Genomic DNA, 20001 nt, shown 5'->3' with positions numbered 1-20001 from the left:
ATGTAGCCGCAACCGTCGTAAGCCCGACGATGAGCAGGAAACTACGGCTGGCCTGCCGTACAATCCAGCAGTACTAGTATGTGGTCTTATTATGGTTCACCGGTTGCCGGAATCTGTCATTCTCAGTGTCCATCCGCTCGCTGAACGGAATGAGCCAAGGAACGTGACAACATTTTCCATGGCCTTCTCAGTTTTCTCTGCAGCTCGAGGAGCTTCCTGAATCAGAAATCATACATCCGACTGTCCACTCATTTTCAGACCGTGACATACCGGCAGGTTATTTCAGATGTCATGTCGAAACGAAGGTGAAGGGCTTCGCTGTGCTTGGATAAGGCTGGTGCTCCTCCTACCCGGCTACCTGATGCGAAATTTAAGTCCACACCAGGACAGCACTTAAAGCCATCAGAGTGAAGGATCTAGCTGCACTATTTACTCGTAAATATTCTATCAAGCATGCACAACCGACAAAGAGTGACATGCGGACCAACACAAAGTTTGTTATGCATGAAAAATCTACAGTTCATGGTTACCTCTCGTGCAAGTATCGCTTCTGAAATCATAAATCGGTTATCGCGAGCTGCTACTCATCAAGTGCAGAGACTTGCAGTGGAAAGTAGGTAATACGCCAGAAAGTAGAGAATTAGAAAAACAACATTCTGACAATCAATATTGGACACGGTATCAAGTGCCATGCTAGTTTTCGGAATATTTTTCATTGGCACGACACGACAGGACATAAGATCCTACGCGATAAGGATGCAATTGTAAATACTAACGAAATAAAATAATACCAACAAAATTTCAATTATATAGGAAAGAATGGAAAATACATCAAATTTTATTAACTATTCAAAAAATTAAAAATTAAAAAATTAACTATTTCAAAATACCAATAAACTAGGCACGACCAAGATAGGAACCGACACATTTCGTTGAAATGTCTTTCTATTTATTGTCTTTGGCGTTCAAATTGGAACATAAAGAAAGTCAACACAGTATTCTATGTAAGCACTACAAAACTACACTACAAATGATAACCGTACTAGAAGGTACGGGTGTCATTTGTATAAATTGTTCAAGATATGTAGCAGATCAGAAAAACGGCTTTCACGATTCTTTGCCAACTGCAAAAGCTAGTAGGTTGATTGAACCAAAATAAACAATCAGCCAAATCCTATCAGCACAACACTCCGCACAGACTCACTGGAATGACCGTATTCAACCTATGTAATCAATAGCCTTGTTCAACGTTCATACAAATTTCAGTTGAGGATGAAACTGTTGAGAAAACTATTCATTACCACCCACAAAGTACACATTATATCGTTTCCTGTTATTTCTGCGTTGATAGCAATTTGGGGCACGTATCCTGTCGTCAGAGTTGCTAAAAATGCTCCTTTACTTAATTTGGTAATTAGTTACTGTTTATGTTACTGTTTCAGACAATGCAGCAACTGCGATTGAAAACATTCTAATAAATTTAAGTAAATAAAATTCTTTTCCAACCACCCCGATATACCCGAATTAATTATTTTCTACAATTCCCAATTTCCCTTGTGCTTCAGTCACGATTGCTATAATTAACTACTGTTGCGTTGCGCATTCGAAAGCGTTTCCATAGCTTGTGTACATGTTTAAATAACAATTGAAAAATTTAAAATACTTCTTTGAGTCCCAAGCACCGTGAACTTAGCTTCTCATTGCTCCCATACCAATGGCTCCCGAAGCTTTGGCCTTTGCTGGCCGCGCACCGAAAAGCACATAAACTATTCTTTGTTCATACATTTCCCGCTTGCTACCGTTTATACACAACGTTTAATCGAGCTGGGTACGTGTCCAAAACGAACAAGGGACCCATGCTAGGCTGGCAATGCTCACACACGTAAGCGCACGCTGTACGCTGTGGTGCTGGGCGATCCTTAAACGCTCCGGTCGGTTGGGTAACTTGCAGACCTTGGCATTTTCCCAGGACGAGCGAAAAGCTTTCAAGTACCGGTTGTGTTGAGGGACTAGAGGTGGAATCGAAGGAAAATTGAGTTTTTAGAATATCATTATTATGTTTACGTATTCTGTGCACCTTAATGCTGGCACAAGTAGGGACGACTTAAACCGGAGAAGGTTCTAGAGACTGGGACTTGAAGGGAATGTGTTTCCACGACATGGTATGCAGGGAAAAAAATGAGCCATTGAAAAGCTGATGCACACACTGTGCGAAGGTATCAAGTTGTTGAAAACGTGGAGATGGATGAAGCATACGTCAGCAGCATAATTCTCCTGTAAGACGAAACGTACGCGGAACGTCAATTATTCACAGCACGTGAATTTTTTTCTCTGAAGCTTTGTAACTCTCATAGCACGTGAAAACGATGTAGTTGTAGTAGAGGTTTCTGGTTGTAAAGGAACTGTAGCCTTATATTCACTACAACACGATGCATAGTACGACTTCAAGCATTCAGAAGCAGTCCATACCTACTTCCAATAGTGCACATGCACATACACGTTCATATTCTTGGTCAATCCAACCACAGACGATCCCGTCTAACGATACGATGGAACACCGTACAGAAACACGTAAATCGTCAAACGAGGTTCAGCATTTGGCGGTGCTATTTGGGGTTACGGACGACGGGAACTTCATGGTATAGTTTTCTGGATCAACTACTCGCCGCTTGCTGCGGACTGTGGCCCAATGGAACATAGCCCAAACATTACCGTCAATAACGAATACCGTCAGCCCAAGACGTCTAGCAACATGGTTAAGCATGAGGCAGCAGCAAACTGTAAACTCTCCACAGGAGCTGCAGCTTAGAAGAGCTATGGCATAGTGCATGACCCGCTTTCCAAATTGCTGCAACCGCGCTGGTAGCCGAATTTCATTGCATGTGGGTCAGTAATAAAATCTCAACATGACCGTCTAGGATTATAAAAATAATTTCCAGTTGCCGATCGTTGGTCTCCAACGCTTTCGCGTTTTTTTTATTTCCCAATAGTTGTTTCCAGTTTCTGTTTTCATGGTGCCTTACGGTGGATGTGCATAGCCATTGCCGTTGGTCGACTTTGGGATGAACGTCAGCGAAAGGAATGGCCCTTAAACTATTATGTTATGAAGGCTGTCACCCGATTCGCGTACCTCCGAACGTTTTTCATCTATCAGACGAAGGCGGCGGAACATGGTCGAGATGGGAGGTTATTCGTTCTGCCGTTTGCCCCCGACAGTGTGACACATTGCCTTGCTTGCACAATATCGCTCTATTTTGGTTTTTATGTATTTTTTAAATCGAATTTCTTCTTATTGCTCACTGGGGAAACGGGTGTCTCGACTATATAAGCGATTCTTAGTGGTCCTTTTTCTTTCATGATCGGAGCATCGCTCATGAAAAGCGTCATACCAAAATGATTGAGAAACAAAATGCAGCAACAAATAGCAATTTTCTGACAACCAACATATTACAGCCATCAGTGCACCTAAGTCTAAATGCTGGTTCATAGAAGAAGTTGTATTTCTCAAACTATCATATAATTCGAAAGCTAGTATTATTACAGTTAGCCAGAATGACACTTATGTCATTACAAGAAGTATTTGAAGAGACTTACTAATAAATAAAACAGCACAAAAATTATTTGTTTACCGTTATCGTGCCATATCTGAGCACTAAGCATTTGGAAGGAGCGTTCGCTTCAATGAAGATTCAATTTTATGACATCCACCACTACTTCTCTATCGTCAAAGTCATGTCCAGGCATTGAAAGAATGTTATAGCTTTTGGGTGTGGCTAGTTTCGTCTCTGTCGTCTTCAACTTCAAAGCCAGCCGAGCTACTGCTCGGTCACCGTAACCGTTAAAAATATCCATTTAGGTCACCGTTCATCGACATTATTTGTCCTGGTAGACGGGTTAATTATTTTAGCCCCTTTGATGAGGGGTAACGCCCACCAAGTCCTTGTGCCTTCTGTTGAGTTGTGACCTGTGAGCACTGTTTCTCTGTTCGAGATGCTTTTCTTAGGTTTTTCAAGAACTGTGTTTTAGCAACTACCGAGTTTGGAATTTTAAAGCTTATCTGCAAACCATTCTTTTTTATTACTATTGTTTGCAGTTTTACTTTATTTTACTTTACTTCATCAAATCTCTTCTTATATTTTATGCTTTTACAATTATAGAACGAGAAAGATAAAAAGCCACCCTACAACTATATTCTGATACTATATCGTTAGCGAACTGTTATGCGTTGAAATAGTATCGTTAGTGACATCCTTTTCCACCAATTTCGCAGAATATATGTTCATTTGATTTCGGCAGTTAATATTGTAGGAGTAACTCGGTTTTCCATCAACTTGAGAGTCAAGACCATTCTCGGTCGACCGAGCATAGCTTTTAAGGGGAAAACCTCTGCCGGTTTGCATTTTAGCTCACCTTTTCGACCTTACGCTGCACGTAAGAAGCAACTTTTATCCCATCATTGTTATTTTACAAAGGCTATGTGCGTCACCGTTGGAACTTCACTTTACTCCCTCAGTAAATCTCAATTTGTTTCCGCTACGCCGCAGACAGAAAACAGAAGGCACATCGGCAAGGCAAAGACAATCATGGTTCGGAAATGAGCGAAGAGCGAAAAAACAATGATCCTGAAAAGTGGAAATTCCACCGCGTTGGACAAAAGGGAGCAAAAATGATGCAAGGGAAAAATGGATTAGATTATTTCCTTCCGCTCTCTCTTTCACAATAGACGTTGAGTGCTAGTTTCAAAACGCCGTCCGGATCAACCCTGTACAGCGACTAGCGTGCTGAGCGAAAGCATTCAGGAACCGGCAGTGGCATCGATTCGAATCTTCCAACTTGCCTTCGTCGATGGTTGAATTATTGGGGATGAAAAACTTTTCTCCACCTTCTCAGCAGGAGGGTGATTCCCATTTCATTGCATTAAAGTTCCTGTTGGCGGTTTTACCATTTGCGCAACTTTCTTTGCGTAATTTTCCTCTAAGCCCCAAATACCGAGGGGCAGTTCTGTAATGAAATTTTCTTCTACACGTGATCCTGTTTTTAGTGAAAAGTTTCCTATGACATCGTTGAGAGTTATAATGAATCCAACAATTTGGAAAACATATTTCACGTGCTCAACAAACTCGAAAGATCTAGTTATCAAAATACACCAACCCGATTGACCCATTACTATATTTTTTTTCCATTAATACCTATATTACTATTATTATAAGTTGAGTTTTTTTATTATTGTATTTGTTATTGTATCTTTAACTTACAAGTTATTACTATTAATTGTTGTTCAGATTCCGGTGACAAAAGTTTTCAATGCATCTTAGCAAATTACTGATGCACAAAATATTATTTGTTCATAATTACGATAAGTGCAGTTCACGAAAAAAACTACTTCAACAGATTGCGTAAGATATTTTTCATCTATTCAAAGTTTGATAGAAGTCGGAACCATTTTGGAGAACGCTGTAACCGTGTATACTAGTGTTAGAATCATAAATATAATAACATCTTGTTCTATTGTTCATTATTGACACAGACAATATTCATTATTCATAGGACGCAGCTTTGAGAGTTTCTAGATTTAGTCGAACACAGAAGTTTGTTTAGCCATTTTCGAATTGGCCTGAAAACTTCTTAGCGGAGGCGACCTAAAATCTTCTATTCTTCGCACTGTCTTTAACAGCATAAGCTATTGTACAGAAACAATAACTTAAATAGGGTATATATGTGTCAAGATATTAGCATTTTTGCTTTTAATTATTCTCGCGTGCCACTTACCACCAAAAATGGCAGAAGAGGACCTAATTGCATAAACAATCGTTTTTCGCTCCATCATAGTACGTACATCATTCGACAGGCTGGCACTGTCGTTTGGAGCGGGCCCGATCGTGGACATGGACCGTTTGTCTTATTTAAATGCAATATAAACACTAATTTAATGAAATGCCAGCGCGGAAGCACACACTTTTCCGTACACACAAAAATCTCAGAAACATCCATTAGCGCAACATGGGAAAAACAACGAACACGTACATCTGCTCAGTCTATGAGGTCTGAGGTCTCCAGGCAATAATTTGTGATTTCTTACTCCGCTTTCACGGTGCCGTCAGACAGGTTTTGACGAATAAACAAAGTTGAAAACAGGCAAATTTCGTGAGCTTGAGGTGAAGAAACTGAAAAAAGAGGCTTACATCCGTCCTCTAGAAGAAAAGGCTGGAGCAACCTCCAGTTGCCTTATGAGACAACAATATCGTTAATTCAATTTATAAAATTTGTGCCACCCCGTTTCAGTCTTGCGCAATGAAAAAGAGTTCAATTACCCAACCGCACAAATGCCGCCTTATCGTCTATCCTATTACAAACTCATTAAAGCCAATCGATTCTTAAGGATTTGAGAAAATCCAATAATAATCAAACCAGCTTGAGATGCAATGCACATCAAGGACAGTAAATTAAATTAGGCGCTATGGCATCGATAGAAGGTATCCGTGGCAGAGAACGGCGAAAGTCCATCGTTATGCCGGCGCAAAGAAACCATTGATTCCTTATTCATGCTTCAACCATGCGCTCTGAAGCCGACCAATGACTCTGAAAAGATTGAGAACTGTAGCGAAACTCCCAAGTGTGGAATTGATTTGCATTTAAAATAAATTCACCATATTACCGCCTGTCTACTGACAATATGGACTCCGATGATTTCAATAACAGAGTTCCAGTCCAGTCCAAAACAACCAACTCACTCGTAAGGATTTGATTCTCCTTTCGGTAGGGGATTTTGACAACGAAATTTCTGCTAGTTTCTTGCCCAGCAACGCTTCAAAGACCAATGTTTGTGTTTGTTCATAGTCATAGAATCCCGCGCGAGGCATTTGGCAGGACGAAGGCAGAAAGACAATATCCAGAAGTAAAAATACCTCCACGTCCGCCAATGGAAGAGAAATGAAAAGCAATGCTCCGAACCAACAATGCAAAGGCGAAGGAAAAGCCGGAAAAAGGTTGTTTAACGTACTTCCTTTATTCGCGAGGCCAACTAGCAAGGAAACTGGGCATCCGTTTCAAAACCCTCTCGTACTAGGCATGTCGCAGCCGTAGCGCCGAGGACAGTCCTGCCGTCCTTTGTGGAAAAAAAAATTCCACAAAAAACGCGACTTCACGGAAAAGCTTCATTAATTTTCATTTGTTTAATGAAGGGAAGAAGCTGCGTCATATTGAATGTCCGTTGTTCTACTCTGCCAACAGCAAACGACATCAGTCTAATGACAGTGATTGTTGGAAAAAAGGCGAAAAATTCAGTGGCAATGAATTGGTCTAAAGGGATTACATGATAAGCTTCTGTTCATTTTACTTATTACATCCAGCTGACAGTGTATTTGTGACAGTTGAATTGCGTTAAGTTAGAACATCCGGCAACGTTTAGCGATTCTTTTCTTGGCACGTTATAATTTTTCAGGATAGAAAACACGAGAACAGTTTCAAATAAAATTATTTGTATTGCATTGGACCGAAGAAATGGCTTTGCCAAGCATCCATGATAAGTATGACCCAGTTTTAAGATGGAAAAAGTGGCGCAGTTCCCCATTTCCGAGTGCATAAGTAGAAAATTTACAGCGAAACGTCACACCACACTACAATGTCAAAGTCTGTCTAATTTTGTGCAAAACTGCAAGGCCAGCGGAAGTTCGCAGTCCACGAAAAGTCACTGCCCCTCAGCCTTCAGAAACTCCCGACGGAATAAAAATTGAACCCTGAAACACATCAAGAGCACAAGCTGTTTAATGGAAACGCTGCTGCAGGAAAGATTCGTATCTAACATCCATCCTTCCAGATGTAGCCGTTGGTTTTACGGGTGCTGAAATTGCCTCCATTGGCTGAATCGAAACACTGTAAATACTGGGCGTAAAACTGGATCGATTCAGATTGGTGGTGATCCTTCGTTCTTCGTCTTTTTTATTTGGGGCTTTGCTGTTCCTGGTATGGTGCCCATTTCCGTGCATAAAAATCGCACTGCTGCGGAAAACAACCCGAGGACGACACGTCGCATACCCACAACAACCGCTGGCAACTGGCTATGCAAACCGTTCGCTCTACACCAAAGTCTGAAAAAGCTTAAAAAGCAAATTTGGGTTTCATCTTTTGCAAGAAAACAATTACTGGGGGGGGCCCATCTGTTCGGCCAATTTATATTAATACCAGCCGAATCAGTTCGTAACGGATGCGGCGAGGATTTTCCGCAAGATCGATTCGGTTCCAATAAAATTAAGGTTAGCATCTTTTTCTTTCGTGGCGCTATTCCGGCCGAACGACTTCTTATAATTGTAGAAATGCTCCGAACGCTTGGGGTAAACTGGGAAACTTCAAATGGTACTTACGTTGAAAATTATTTGCATCTTATTAATCTAATACCGCAATATTAATTCGGTCTAAGCCCAACAGCAGGGTCACACCCTCAAAGTACAATAGCTTATTTTTCAATGGCAATATCGATTTGCACAATCACACTGACGCCCTACGCACAGTTTCTGGTAACAGGGTCAACAAGGTTGCATACAATTATGCAAATAACATTAGCGGGAGACATTTCGGATGAAAAGATCAACCATTTCACTACCACAACCATAGTAATATTTAAGCATTGTTGGACTATACGATACAGTACAAAGTGGTCCATCCTTTTTCCACATCCATCCGCCTAGACGACCCAGGGCTAAGCAACCCGAAATTCCATCCTTCGAAGATCCGGAAAAAGTGATTAATGATGTCCATCTGGAATACAAAAGACACCGGGTGACAATATTGCACCGAGAGATGAAGGGTGTCCTCCCAACAGTGTCGACGAAGAACAAACCAGCGGAGAAAATTAGTGACACTCCATGGTTTCTTTAATTTCTTACATACTGAACAACACTGAACAGGACCGGACATTCAAAGAGAACAAAAAACACATCTTCACTTTTCGTAGTCGCCTAGTCAGGTGATGCCAGGTCAGCAGGGATAACGGAAAAAACAAGTTCTGAGCGTCAAGTTTTCCTCTAGCTCCGACACCGTTGGTGACTTGTCCTTGAAAGTTTGGCCGCAGTATTAGATTTTTTGCTGAACAATGGTGAGCATGGTGAACATATCCGCCGCCGCCGCTCAGACGCATATCAGCAAAAAGAAAGCATGTTAGTTTCTCGTTCGAGCTTTCGAACTGTCAGAAGCAGCGCTTTGATGGATGAAATGAAAGAAGAGGGATCTTGCGACACTTGGCAATCAAGAGACAAGTGTGGAGCAAAGATGTTTGAGCGTCGTCAAGTGGTGCGTCTCCTAATGAGCGGAGTTTGGTGTGAAAGAAATCATAAGCCGCCTCCCGATATCTATCTGCTTTCTCTACTATTGGTAAGACAGGTTCTCCGGCGATATTGTACTATGGGTTCTCGGTTTCCCTCCCAACTTGTTCTTCCAGACCTTAATAGATGGTTTAGTGGGCCCTCAAGGCGAAGGATGGGCGAAGGGCTTAGACACCACATGTTTCGTTGAGGTAAAAGTGTCATCAGATTACGACTAAACTCAAACAAAAGCCGAATGAAATCGGTACTGAATGTTTTTCGTCATGTGGTTAATTTTCAATTCTTATCAACATCATTATGTTTTAATGCGGCACTTTCTAAATAACCACATACTACTGTCCATTTCGAAAGACGTATTAGTTTTCGCATACATATCGCTGGTTTTTAACTAACTGGAACAAACTGGAACCATAATTTGAAACGGTAATAGTAATGTTGCATGACATAACGGTTACTATCGTGTTCAGCTTAGAACGATCAAATATTGTTCAGATAAAATGGTACTATAGCAATAATAGTCTGTGGGCTTTTCAACCATATTTATCATAGTTAAAGTTTTTTTTTATAGCTGTACTGAGCTTAGAAATGTTGAAGTACCGAAGGTAAACCAATCAGTAGACAAAAATCCTTGCCAACAGCGTGGTATGTTTCGTTACATAAACAAAAACTTATTTCTCACGATCCCACTAGTTACGATGTAATAATTGTTTTCCAGTAAAAAGGGTCGGCAGAAATCGAAACAAATGATAGTGGCCTTACTCACTGTTTTGATCCAGGTACCAGGTCCATTATGAGGGATTTGGTTTAGTTTGGCAGAAAGAAAACCAAACTGAAACTTTGGCAGAATGTTCATGAGTTTATTCTATTCGAAAGTGGATCATGACTGATATTCGTAACAGAGCCAGCAACGAGCGTCCACTGATGCCGCTACCCGAACAAAAAAGTCACTCAATTTTTCATTTTTCTGGCCCCAGATCTCAACCTGTGAGACAACCTCTCTCACTATGGCTGGATTGAGATATAACGGCTCACTTTCCTTCTTGTATATCCCAAAAATCGCGTTTATATCCCAATCCGTCTCACTAGCTCCGTGAGCGTCTCCCCCTATATTTTTTATTCTCTCTTCCTCTCATTCCATACACCCTCTCACCTACATACTCTCAATGCATGAACTGTCAAATCGTTGTGATGTTGTAAACAAAGTGTTGCATTTATTCATAACCACCAATTACAATATTTTCACAATTGTTTCACTATTTCACCATGTACATGCACTTTTCACTTATCTCTGCGTGTACGTAGAGTGTATCCATCCGTGAATCCTGTATTCCATGTATCCTGTATCATCCGCCCTATCGACATTGTCCCGTACGCTTGTAATGGTCAGCTGAAAATGGAAACAGACGCGTTGCACTTTCACTATTTAGAAGTAAATACTTATCGAGAAATGCTTCCCGATGCTTAAATTTACTTACCGAAATAAGCAACAGCTTAGAATTCACAGTTAAACACTATTTTTACACCGATGATGCGTAGTCGATTTGCTTGCGTCGTTCGTTCTGTGTTCCTGCATGAAACTAAGAGTTTCTAACAGTTTGACATTGGAGTGCCGGACTGGATGCTACATGAGCGTGACAGAGACAAAAAAGTTGTTCGGTGTTGCGCTTTCTTTCTGGCCTTTGGTGAGAAACGAATCGGCGCTCAGATATTTCGTCTCACTATAGAAAATATGAGTGACTTTTTTGTTCGGGTAGTGATGTGACTCAGGCATCGATCCTTTATCCTAATTGGCGAGCGTAACCGATGAGATACGTGTAGCATAAAAGCGACTACCTCACGATCGTATCATTCTGTCGCCACTGCCATGGAGTAGCGGCTGGAACCGTACCCAACTCTAGTGTTCCGACAGTCACCATTTCGCACCGTCCTATTTCAGCCTGCAGCAACTGTCGGTTGGGAACGGTCCGCTGCTGGCACCGAGTTTTCCACCCACGACATCGGGAAAGAGCGTGGAAAGTTGAAGGAAATTAAAGGAATTCTCGCCATGATGGCCAAGAATTTCAATTACGACCCAAACCCAACCGCTTTCGGCAAATGTTAAGTCCCTCGAAAGATTCCGCCCAACGGCCGGACTCCTTGCGAATATGCTCCAGCAGGGATGGTTCATGTTTGTGGAAGGTTTGTTGGTTTTATGGTGAGAAATAGATCAAAAACCCCAAATTAATGTGTCTCACTTCTCACGAACACACCCCGTTTCACGCCTTCCTGTCATCCGTCCGAAGGACCCTATTCTGTAGCTTCCCTCTTTTTCTGTTAATAAATTCCCTGTCTGTCGAGCAGCTGGCTAACCGAAACTCGCTCGTGTGAATTACTTTACTGCCCACCCACACACACGGCGGGCTGTGGGAAGGGTTGGAAAGAAAACTTCAGTTCAGAGTGAATGTTCTTCTTTTGCTGCCCTTTTCTCTCAGAATCGCCTCCCCGATGCTTTTCACTTCGATGTGACTTGCTCACGTACACCCACATACAAGCAAGTGTCAATATCTGCGTGGTTGGTCGTGGTTTCTCACACGATGGGGCGGATCTCTGATTACTGAAAACTATTTTCCACGACAGAGCGCCAGTGAAAACCGTCCGCCTCGCCCATCGGACGCACATTTCGCCAAAGATGATTACAAAGAATAATTGATTTACTACTCGTGCCGCATGATTTATACGTTCGGGTGAAGCGATGAAATTAATTAGGCAAGCGGCTTCTGCGGTTCCAAAGGGTGCTCTTAGCACTTCCGGGCGACCGTGCGAGATCCGGTGCCCGACAACCACTCCAGAAGTGAGCGAAACGGTACCACATCCTTTCGTCTGCCGTAAGACCTGTGGCTCCCAGTGCTCTGGTGGCTGGGTTGAGCTGGACATCCTGTATGAGGCAAGTATGCACGGCCAATCCGAAAATCGATTTGATTGAAAATCATGGAGAAGTGGGGGCACGGCTTGGCCACTGATCCTGTGCGCGTACTTTCCACCCAAGTCGGTGGCGTGATGCCCAGTGTTCAACAGACGGGAGGTTTCACGCAGTCAGCCGCAGTACCGAAGGGGCATGAAACTATCGGGGTTTCGGACCGCAGCTTTTCGTCCTCCACACCGTTCGAAAATGCAACGAAACTAGGGACCATGGGGTAAATTCAATAATATACACTATCGAGAAATTTGGGGCAAGCTTTGAGCTGAGCGCAAGGCGACATAAGGCCAGCGGCTTTTGCCAACACTAATTGTGTTCCTGTGCATGGTTTATGTTTATGATAAGAAGGGCAAGTGGTTCCTATGCCGCTAGGCCATAGTGCAGAGCTGCCATGCCGCCGAGTGCAGTGGACCAGTTTCATGGCTGAAAACAATGACTGTTGATCTTGCCACCAATGACACTCTATTGCTACACAGCAGTCGAATACCATATCATCAACGGATAACGTAATAATGTGTTGCAAATGCTACTTTCAGAGTATTTAAAAGAATTCGGAAGGAACTACAAGTTCGAAAACAACGTGCAACTTTTTACATTTCGAACTATTAGTGTCAAGCGCCGTATCCATGTCTAATTGTAGAAAATAACAATGGACCGAAGATAGTTACAAATTTGAGCAACGAAGAATAGGACACACTACAACATATTCTTTGAAAATATGTACCACTATATGTAGAAAATATAGGATTTTAAACAACCCATTACTTAACATTTTAAAACGTCTAACTTCATTCTGAAAATTGTAAACATTTAGTAAAAACATTGACATTTACGAAATGTGACGCTTGCAGAAAATTGGCAAATTGGGTGACAGAACGTTTTCCCAATGCTGGTGAATTTTACCGAAATCTGGCGGCATCGTCAGACCATTTTTCAAATCCAATGTTCGCTAGTTGGTTCTTCGGTGAAATTGAAGCTGAAAACTCGGACGACATTTTGTTTCAACTGGACGGTGCAACGTGCCATACAGCGACAGACAAAATCGAAATTTTGCGGCCCATCTTCGGAATCTAAACACTACATGGACCACCCTATAATTTACGCGACAGTGAAAATAACTGCGTAGCAGTTCGATACACGAAACATATCTTAGCAATTTCTTTAGTCAAACATTGATTGCTAAAGGAGCAATAGTGGGTTGTAATTCTCTAGAAGCATGTTGTTCTAAACAATTTCCTGTTAAATAATGAATAATTTAACCTAATTTCCTTCCTTCAATTTAATAATTTTTCCTTCAACACAAAACACTATTTTATCGTCCTGTGAATGTTATTTGACCAATTATTTAAACGAAAATTCCGGCTAGGTAGATTCAGTTGATCAAACTCTCATTTTTGTTGTTTAATTCGTTTATTCAATTAAAATACAATCCACGCGAATATTGAGTTGCCGGCAGGCAATCAATTTCAATTTAAATAATCTAATTTGGTATCCGCCCTAAAATTGAAAAAAAAAATCGAATATAAAGTTAATTTAGTTTTTGATAAAATATTGGACACGCTGCAACTACACGAGATGAAACGAGCGCGTCCGGTGAAAATGAGTTTTGTTTTTGTTCATTTTCCGTGCTAAACTCCACTCCCTGGTTAGCATCGCGGACTATAACGCGGACCAATTTAACTTTTGTATTTTCGATTGTTCACTGTGGCCATTCGTCATCGCTAATGTTTGGAGCATAATCCAGATACCTTTCCGTTTCGGTCGTTTGCTTTTTGGACCTTTCGGGTCCGTTTTTACGATACTTCTTGGCATTTTGTTGTAACAAAAAGTTGTTTGGTGGAAGCAAGCTTGACCAACCCTTCGAAACCATGCTGTACGGTTTCTGCAACCCGAATGTGAACGAAGGTGTAAGAACGGGGATCGATGAAAACCGTTAGCGCTGGAAAAAGGTAAAAAATGGAGCACAGCATAGAACCAACATTGCCGACAACACAACAAATAATCATTCGTTGGTATTATCCTCGGAACCGACAAGGGACAAGAATCGTGTTGCTTTTTGGCAAACCGTACAAGGGGCAGGCGGGCAAGGCAGGAGTTAAATTGGAGCTTAATAGGTTTCAAATGGAATTACGGCTTATTTATATTTCACTTGCTCACTCGCTCCTTGTCCATCGATGTTGGAATGAACTTTCTACGGTCGCCAGGTAACGCACCAGGGCCCTTGCCGAGCCATTTCGAGGACATCGATTTTCAGTTTATACTTTCTTCCATCAGACTCACTGAGCGCCCCTACTTTTCTTTTAGTTGAATATCAAAGGTAGTAACACGATATCCATCACCACCTCCACTCACTGGACAGTTCATCTACGAAGCGTCAGAAAACGTGATCTGTTGTAAATGGATCGATAGTGCCATTAGTTGTTTAATGTCTGATAGCAAGAAACTGCGCTTCGTAGATAGTTATTTTAGCAGACCAATACAGCTGGTATTTCTTGTTTAAACCTTGAAAGCATAATAAACATAAATACCATAAACACATTTTGTAGGCTAAACCTACTGAATTTCGGAATTTCTAATAAAAGAAAATATTTTACAAATTTTTGAGGCTTTCACAAGAAAATTTTTCAAAAGAAAAGTTCACATTTATGCTCAAATTACTACTTCTGGGCACCTTGAAAACCACTCACAAATTATTAATTGGCAAAAAGGTAATAAATCAGAAGTGTCCTCGTTCCACAAAACGCATGTTCAACGTCTCGTCGTCTCGCAATGGTAGATACATCAATACATCAATTATTCTCTAGGGTCAATTCATACTTCAAATCCGATTCTCGGTAAAAACATGGGTAAATGCAAAATTCTGAACAAAGAAAAGACCTTCAAAAAAGCCAAGCTAGCACGAGGCACCTCTAATTATTCATCAAATCTTTTTTTTCTGTTTCCACAATCTCGAAAACAACGCCTCTCCAATGTGCGTACATAATGTTTTCACTTTTACCAAATTTGCCTCATTGGCCACTGGGTTGTTTTATTTTCCCACAGCGGCCCGTTCTCTGTTTTAACTTCCTAAGGATCGGTGACCGCACCGAGAAAAAGCAGACTTTATTCGAGTATTTGCGGCACCACCTTTCGCTCATACATTTATGATTCCCTTCTGTACACCAGCGCGAGGAAATCGAGGTCCGTTAATGATGGTTATGTTGTATTTTTAACATTCAATCGAGCAATTACAACACGCTGCTGGCAAGCGTCGAGGCCGCTGCGTGAAAATTTAATTCGGATATATTATTGAAAGTATGTGAAAGAACACATTCTGCGTAGGTGTTGAAGCAGAAAATAGGACAACTCCATATGGAAGCGATTAACAAGCGGTGGCAACGCTACTTTATTCGAATCAAGAATATAAAGCAGCTCAAATCAATTAAACATCAGCCTCCTAACTTGTTTTGTTATTATGATTTTTCCTTTGGAACGAGTTGCGACTTTCAGGAAATAAACAATGGAAAAACGTTTTGACTTTTGTTTTTCAGGTTTTTGATTTTTATTTTCTTTGCACGCGCACCAGAGCTGAAGATAAATTAAGATTTATAGTGCATTGGATGTACATTTAAAAGATTTCAAACGATGCTCTTTTTGTTCTCCGACGCCCAATAGGGTTTATTAGAAACGGAAACATGGCCTTTTGCCAAAACCTTCCATGTTGGCACGTATGTTCAGAATAATTCTGAGAAATATACGAAACCAGGTCGCTGAACACAATTTTTACCTACACAGACTGTATCTATTATGAGCATCATAATGAAATTGAAATCATCACATCACAGCAAGCGCCGTAGGCACTTTCACGTAAACATTGTCATTCGATAAATATTCAATCTACTTCTTGGCAACGAGCCAATCAATGCAACGGAAAGGAGACATGTCTCAATACAAACGCATGCCAGTGAACAAGAACTGTTCTGAGAAACTTTCAGGCAACCGATGTTCTAGTTAGGGGTCCTTGGACCACACAGGAACGTCCTGTTGGCTACAGTTCAGCTTGGTCGGAATCTCTAATGCGAAATCAAGGAACCATTTTCATAGAACCAACGTAAGCATAGATTGAGTTGAGAAGAGAATTTTAATCCTCTTTAAACACCACTGACCATTTTGCTTTTGACAACTAACAACGTCTTTTCTTGTGCATGATTCATCCGTTCCTTTTAAAGCCATATTTCTAAACAACTTTACTTAAAACTAGTACTGCTGATGAGTAATTAAACGTGTTTTGTTATGTTAACGTATTTAAAATGCCACTAATGAGATGACGGATTAAAACGGACTAATAAAAAACTTGTTGCATTAAACATACAAGATGAATTGAGCAGTGTTTACACATTGCAAGGAAACAAAAGTATGAGACTATCCCACGCAATTAATTGCCATGCGAAAGACATCGAGACAGTCTAACAACTTGTCCGCAAACATTTCGATATGGCCAGCAGCAATTTCAATCAGTTCATCTTTAAGTAGTACAATACACTCGGTCCATCGTAGGAGTGTTCCAATTTTTAAGTATTAAGAATTTATATACCTTCACGAATCGCTTCAAAAAGCTGTGGCAGTAGCCGAAATCTTACCGGCCCAGTTGGCCGGGTAATAGTGGTAATGATAATTTTTACTCACCTTGAAATGCTGCTTCTACAGAAACATCACCCTCCGTGCACTTGGCCACACATAAGATGACTGTAAACAGGAATCCAAAGAGCCACATGGCGACCTTATGTGCGCTTTTCGCTTCTCCAATTAGCTTCAATCGGCCTGCTATCACCTAACGAGCGACACAATCATGAAATTTCACCATCAACTTAACTGCTTAGGACACTATTGCACTATTCTGACACGCGGAAGTGCCTTAAACTGCTCGTATATTGTAACAGATTGATGGAACTCTAAATGGAAAATAACAAAAATTCACGTTGGCTTGACAAAACACCTTTTTCCTTTTGAAACACTGCACAAATTCACCATTTGTCACGATTTAACTTCAAACCACACACAACTTTGTATACTTGTGCGTCATAATGATATGGAAAATATTAACGATAAAACTCGAGCGCTGCATGATTAAATTACAATAACTTTAAATGCAAACATAACTAACATCTACGAAAACACTAAGTAAGTACACCTACTCAGCTCGAGTACTACTATATTCCAGTAGCAGTCACCGAAACTACCGACAATGAACCTATTTGTTATTGCCTTTTCGTTGCGAAATATTATTATGGCCTCACGGGGAAATAGGTGATACTCTCCTTGGCGCTGTCCTACAACCATTTTCGTTTATCTTCGCACGACCTTAAACCACTTCAAGTCACAAAGGTCTTCGTCAAATCCGGGAAAAATGCCATAACAAAGATCATTTGACTGCGAGTGAAGTTGCGAGGGAGAACCGGAGATCTAAGATAGTCAGGAAGGTGCATATAATTCGCGATGGGTAGCAGAGATAGGCTGGTGAGTTGGAGGAGCAAACCATAGGACCGGAAGGAAAAATGCCAAGGAAATGAGTGGAAAAATTTCTTGCGCTTCATGAACGCTCCACGCCGTTGTTTCACAAACACAGTTCCGTATTGTTGTTTTCCGCTCTTCCAAATTCCCGGAACCACCTTTTAGGTCTTTGGCCATGCTGTTTTGTGCGCGTTGTTATTTGCTGCGTCTCTTCATTTCCCTTTCCCGAGACTAATCGAAAGGTTTTCTGTTGTTGTGTTGTATTCATTTTTTTTTGACGCCGCGGAACCCGTCTGGTAATGAAAAGGGCGTAAACTCAATGGCAGACGATGTGCTGGAAGAAAGTAGCGCGGCACTGCACATCTGAAAGTAGAAAAAAACGTGCAAATCAGACAAAAATAAAACAGTGGGGCTAGAGGTCACATAATGTAATATTGCAGCAGCTCCAGGGGAATATTTTCACAAAAAAACACAAAATAAAGTTAAACGAGAACAATAAATTAACGATGGATCATGTTACTTGCGATCACAGCCAAATGGCTGCAGAAATGTTATCAACAAAGTTTTGCTTGACATTTTTAACTTGTTTTACACCACATTCTGTTTCGAAACAAATTTACAATTCTTTAGAAAGACAATGAGAAACAAACGAAAGCATACAGCTCTTGTTTGTGATAAGGCAACAACACAGGAGAATTGTAGTTTTGGACAATTCAAGCCCTGGACATTATTCGTAGAAAAGAAGGAAAGAAGTACAGACCAAGTTTCTTACATTTTTTCTGCATTCAAGCAGTAATCAAACTTCTGACAGAAATACGTGATCGTTAGCCAAGCACCGGGCGAGTAAAAATAACTCCGCCGACAGAATTGATCCTACTTAGCGCTTTTCCAAAAGCGAAAAAAAATATTCCGCTTTTCATGGAGCAAAGCATCTCAGGTTTCGGCTCTGAAATTGTTAATACATCTTGTGCCCCACAAAGTCTAGTACCTTGTTGTACTATCAAACCGAGTGGGAAAATTTGAAAACAAAACACGCACTCGTGTTGTGCGTGAAACATGTCATCGCAGTGCGGATCAAAGATCGTATAGATGCGTTCATCCAATATCCTGGAGGCGAACGATTTTCTCCATGAAGCTTTTGGGACACCAAGCTAAAGCTGTGCCCGAATGTCTACAACATATGCTGAAGCTGGTTCGTGTATTAGCGTAGTTAACCGAACAGCCACCGAACGGCTAGGCCCGGTAACAGGTGAACAAAATTGCACTTCGCTATGCCTTAGGCGAAAAGGTTTGTCCTAAAGGAAGAATTGCACGGTGCAAAACGTGTTCTACGGCGAGCTCATATCATATCCTGGACGCTTGTCAAAGGCCCAACCCAGCTTTGCTGCTTCCACGACATCAACATGCAAATACACTCCCGTAAGCATCCGTGGTCGATCCGAAACTTCGGAACGGAACTTGTTCGTGGCACGTGCAACCCAACCACCTTTCCCAGGAAGGAGCCGAATTTCCCGCTGCTTCGCAGAATTTCGCCGGCGTTGTGCTTCGAAGCCCGTATCTCCAAAATGCAGGGGAAGTTCATATGGCTCCAATTATCTGCAGACGGCCGGGACAGAATGAAGTATGCCCAGCCATTGACTGCAGACGAACGGCTGGAAAAGTGCAGAAGCACAACTTGAAGAGCACCGGGTATCCGGTCGTTTCGTGGTTCTTCCGGATGTGAAAAATAATGCCAGAGGACGAGGGCGGCAGTGGTCGGTGTTGTCTTTCCGTCGGCATAATACCTCTCGACAATGTGGACCTTGTAGCTTCGCTTGCGAGCCAATGTTGAATAGATGACACTAACTATTACTCTATACACAGCGCCGTAGTATCAAGCAACGAAATACTGTCTATCCATAAATTCGACCGTCCCGTAAACGGAGCCATTTCATTCTAAATTTATCAAAATTTGTCAATACAAGCAAGGAATGCGTTGTTCAGGACGAGGTTTCGGGAGGAGACAACAAATACTAACAGATAATTTCCTCACCAAATCATTATGGAAATCTTAAGTGGGTATGTAACCCTTCGTTGGCTAAGATTTTCCGTCAATTTTTCCTACTTTGATAAATAAATTAATTTAATGTGAAGCTCCGGAATACTATTGAAATACAAACATTGTCAGAAACTGTCAGTTTATCGCCCGATTTGCGTAATCTTCACGGTGATCGACAGATAATGCTGTCGCATTAGTTC

General features: G+C 41.3%; 1 protein-coding gene across 1 annotated transcript in view; it reads right to left on the bottom strand.

The window, feature by feature from the left end:
- The window catches only part of LOC131215432 (uncharacterized), a 72188-nt gene extending 55162 nt beyond the window's left edge, over positions 1–17026 (bottom strand). Inside the window, exon 1 of the mRNA XM_058209820.1 lies at positions 16939–17026. Within this exon, the coding sequence (XP_058065803.1) occupies positions 16939–17026 (88 nt within the window). The remainder of the gene's footprint in view (positions 1–16938) is intronic.
- Positions 17027–20001: the final 2975 nt, after the last annotated feature.

This window comes from Anopheles bellator, chromosome 1 (genome assembly GCF_943735745.2).
Source record: "Anopheles bellator chromosome 1, idAnoBellAS_SP24_06.2, whole genome shotgun sequence".
Lineage (NCBI taxonomy): Eukaryota > Metazoa > Arthropoda > Insecta > Diptera > Culicidae > Anopheles > Anopheles bellator.
The sequence above is the reverse complement of the archived record's forward strand: the minus strand, read 5'-3'. Positions and strand labels throughout refer to the sequence as shown.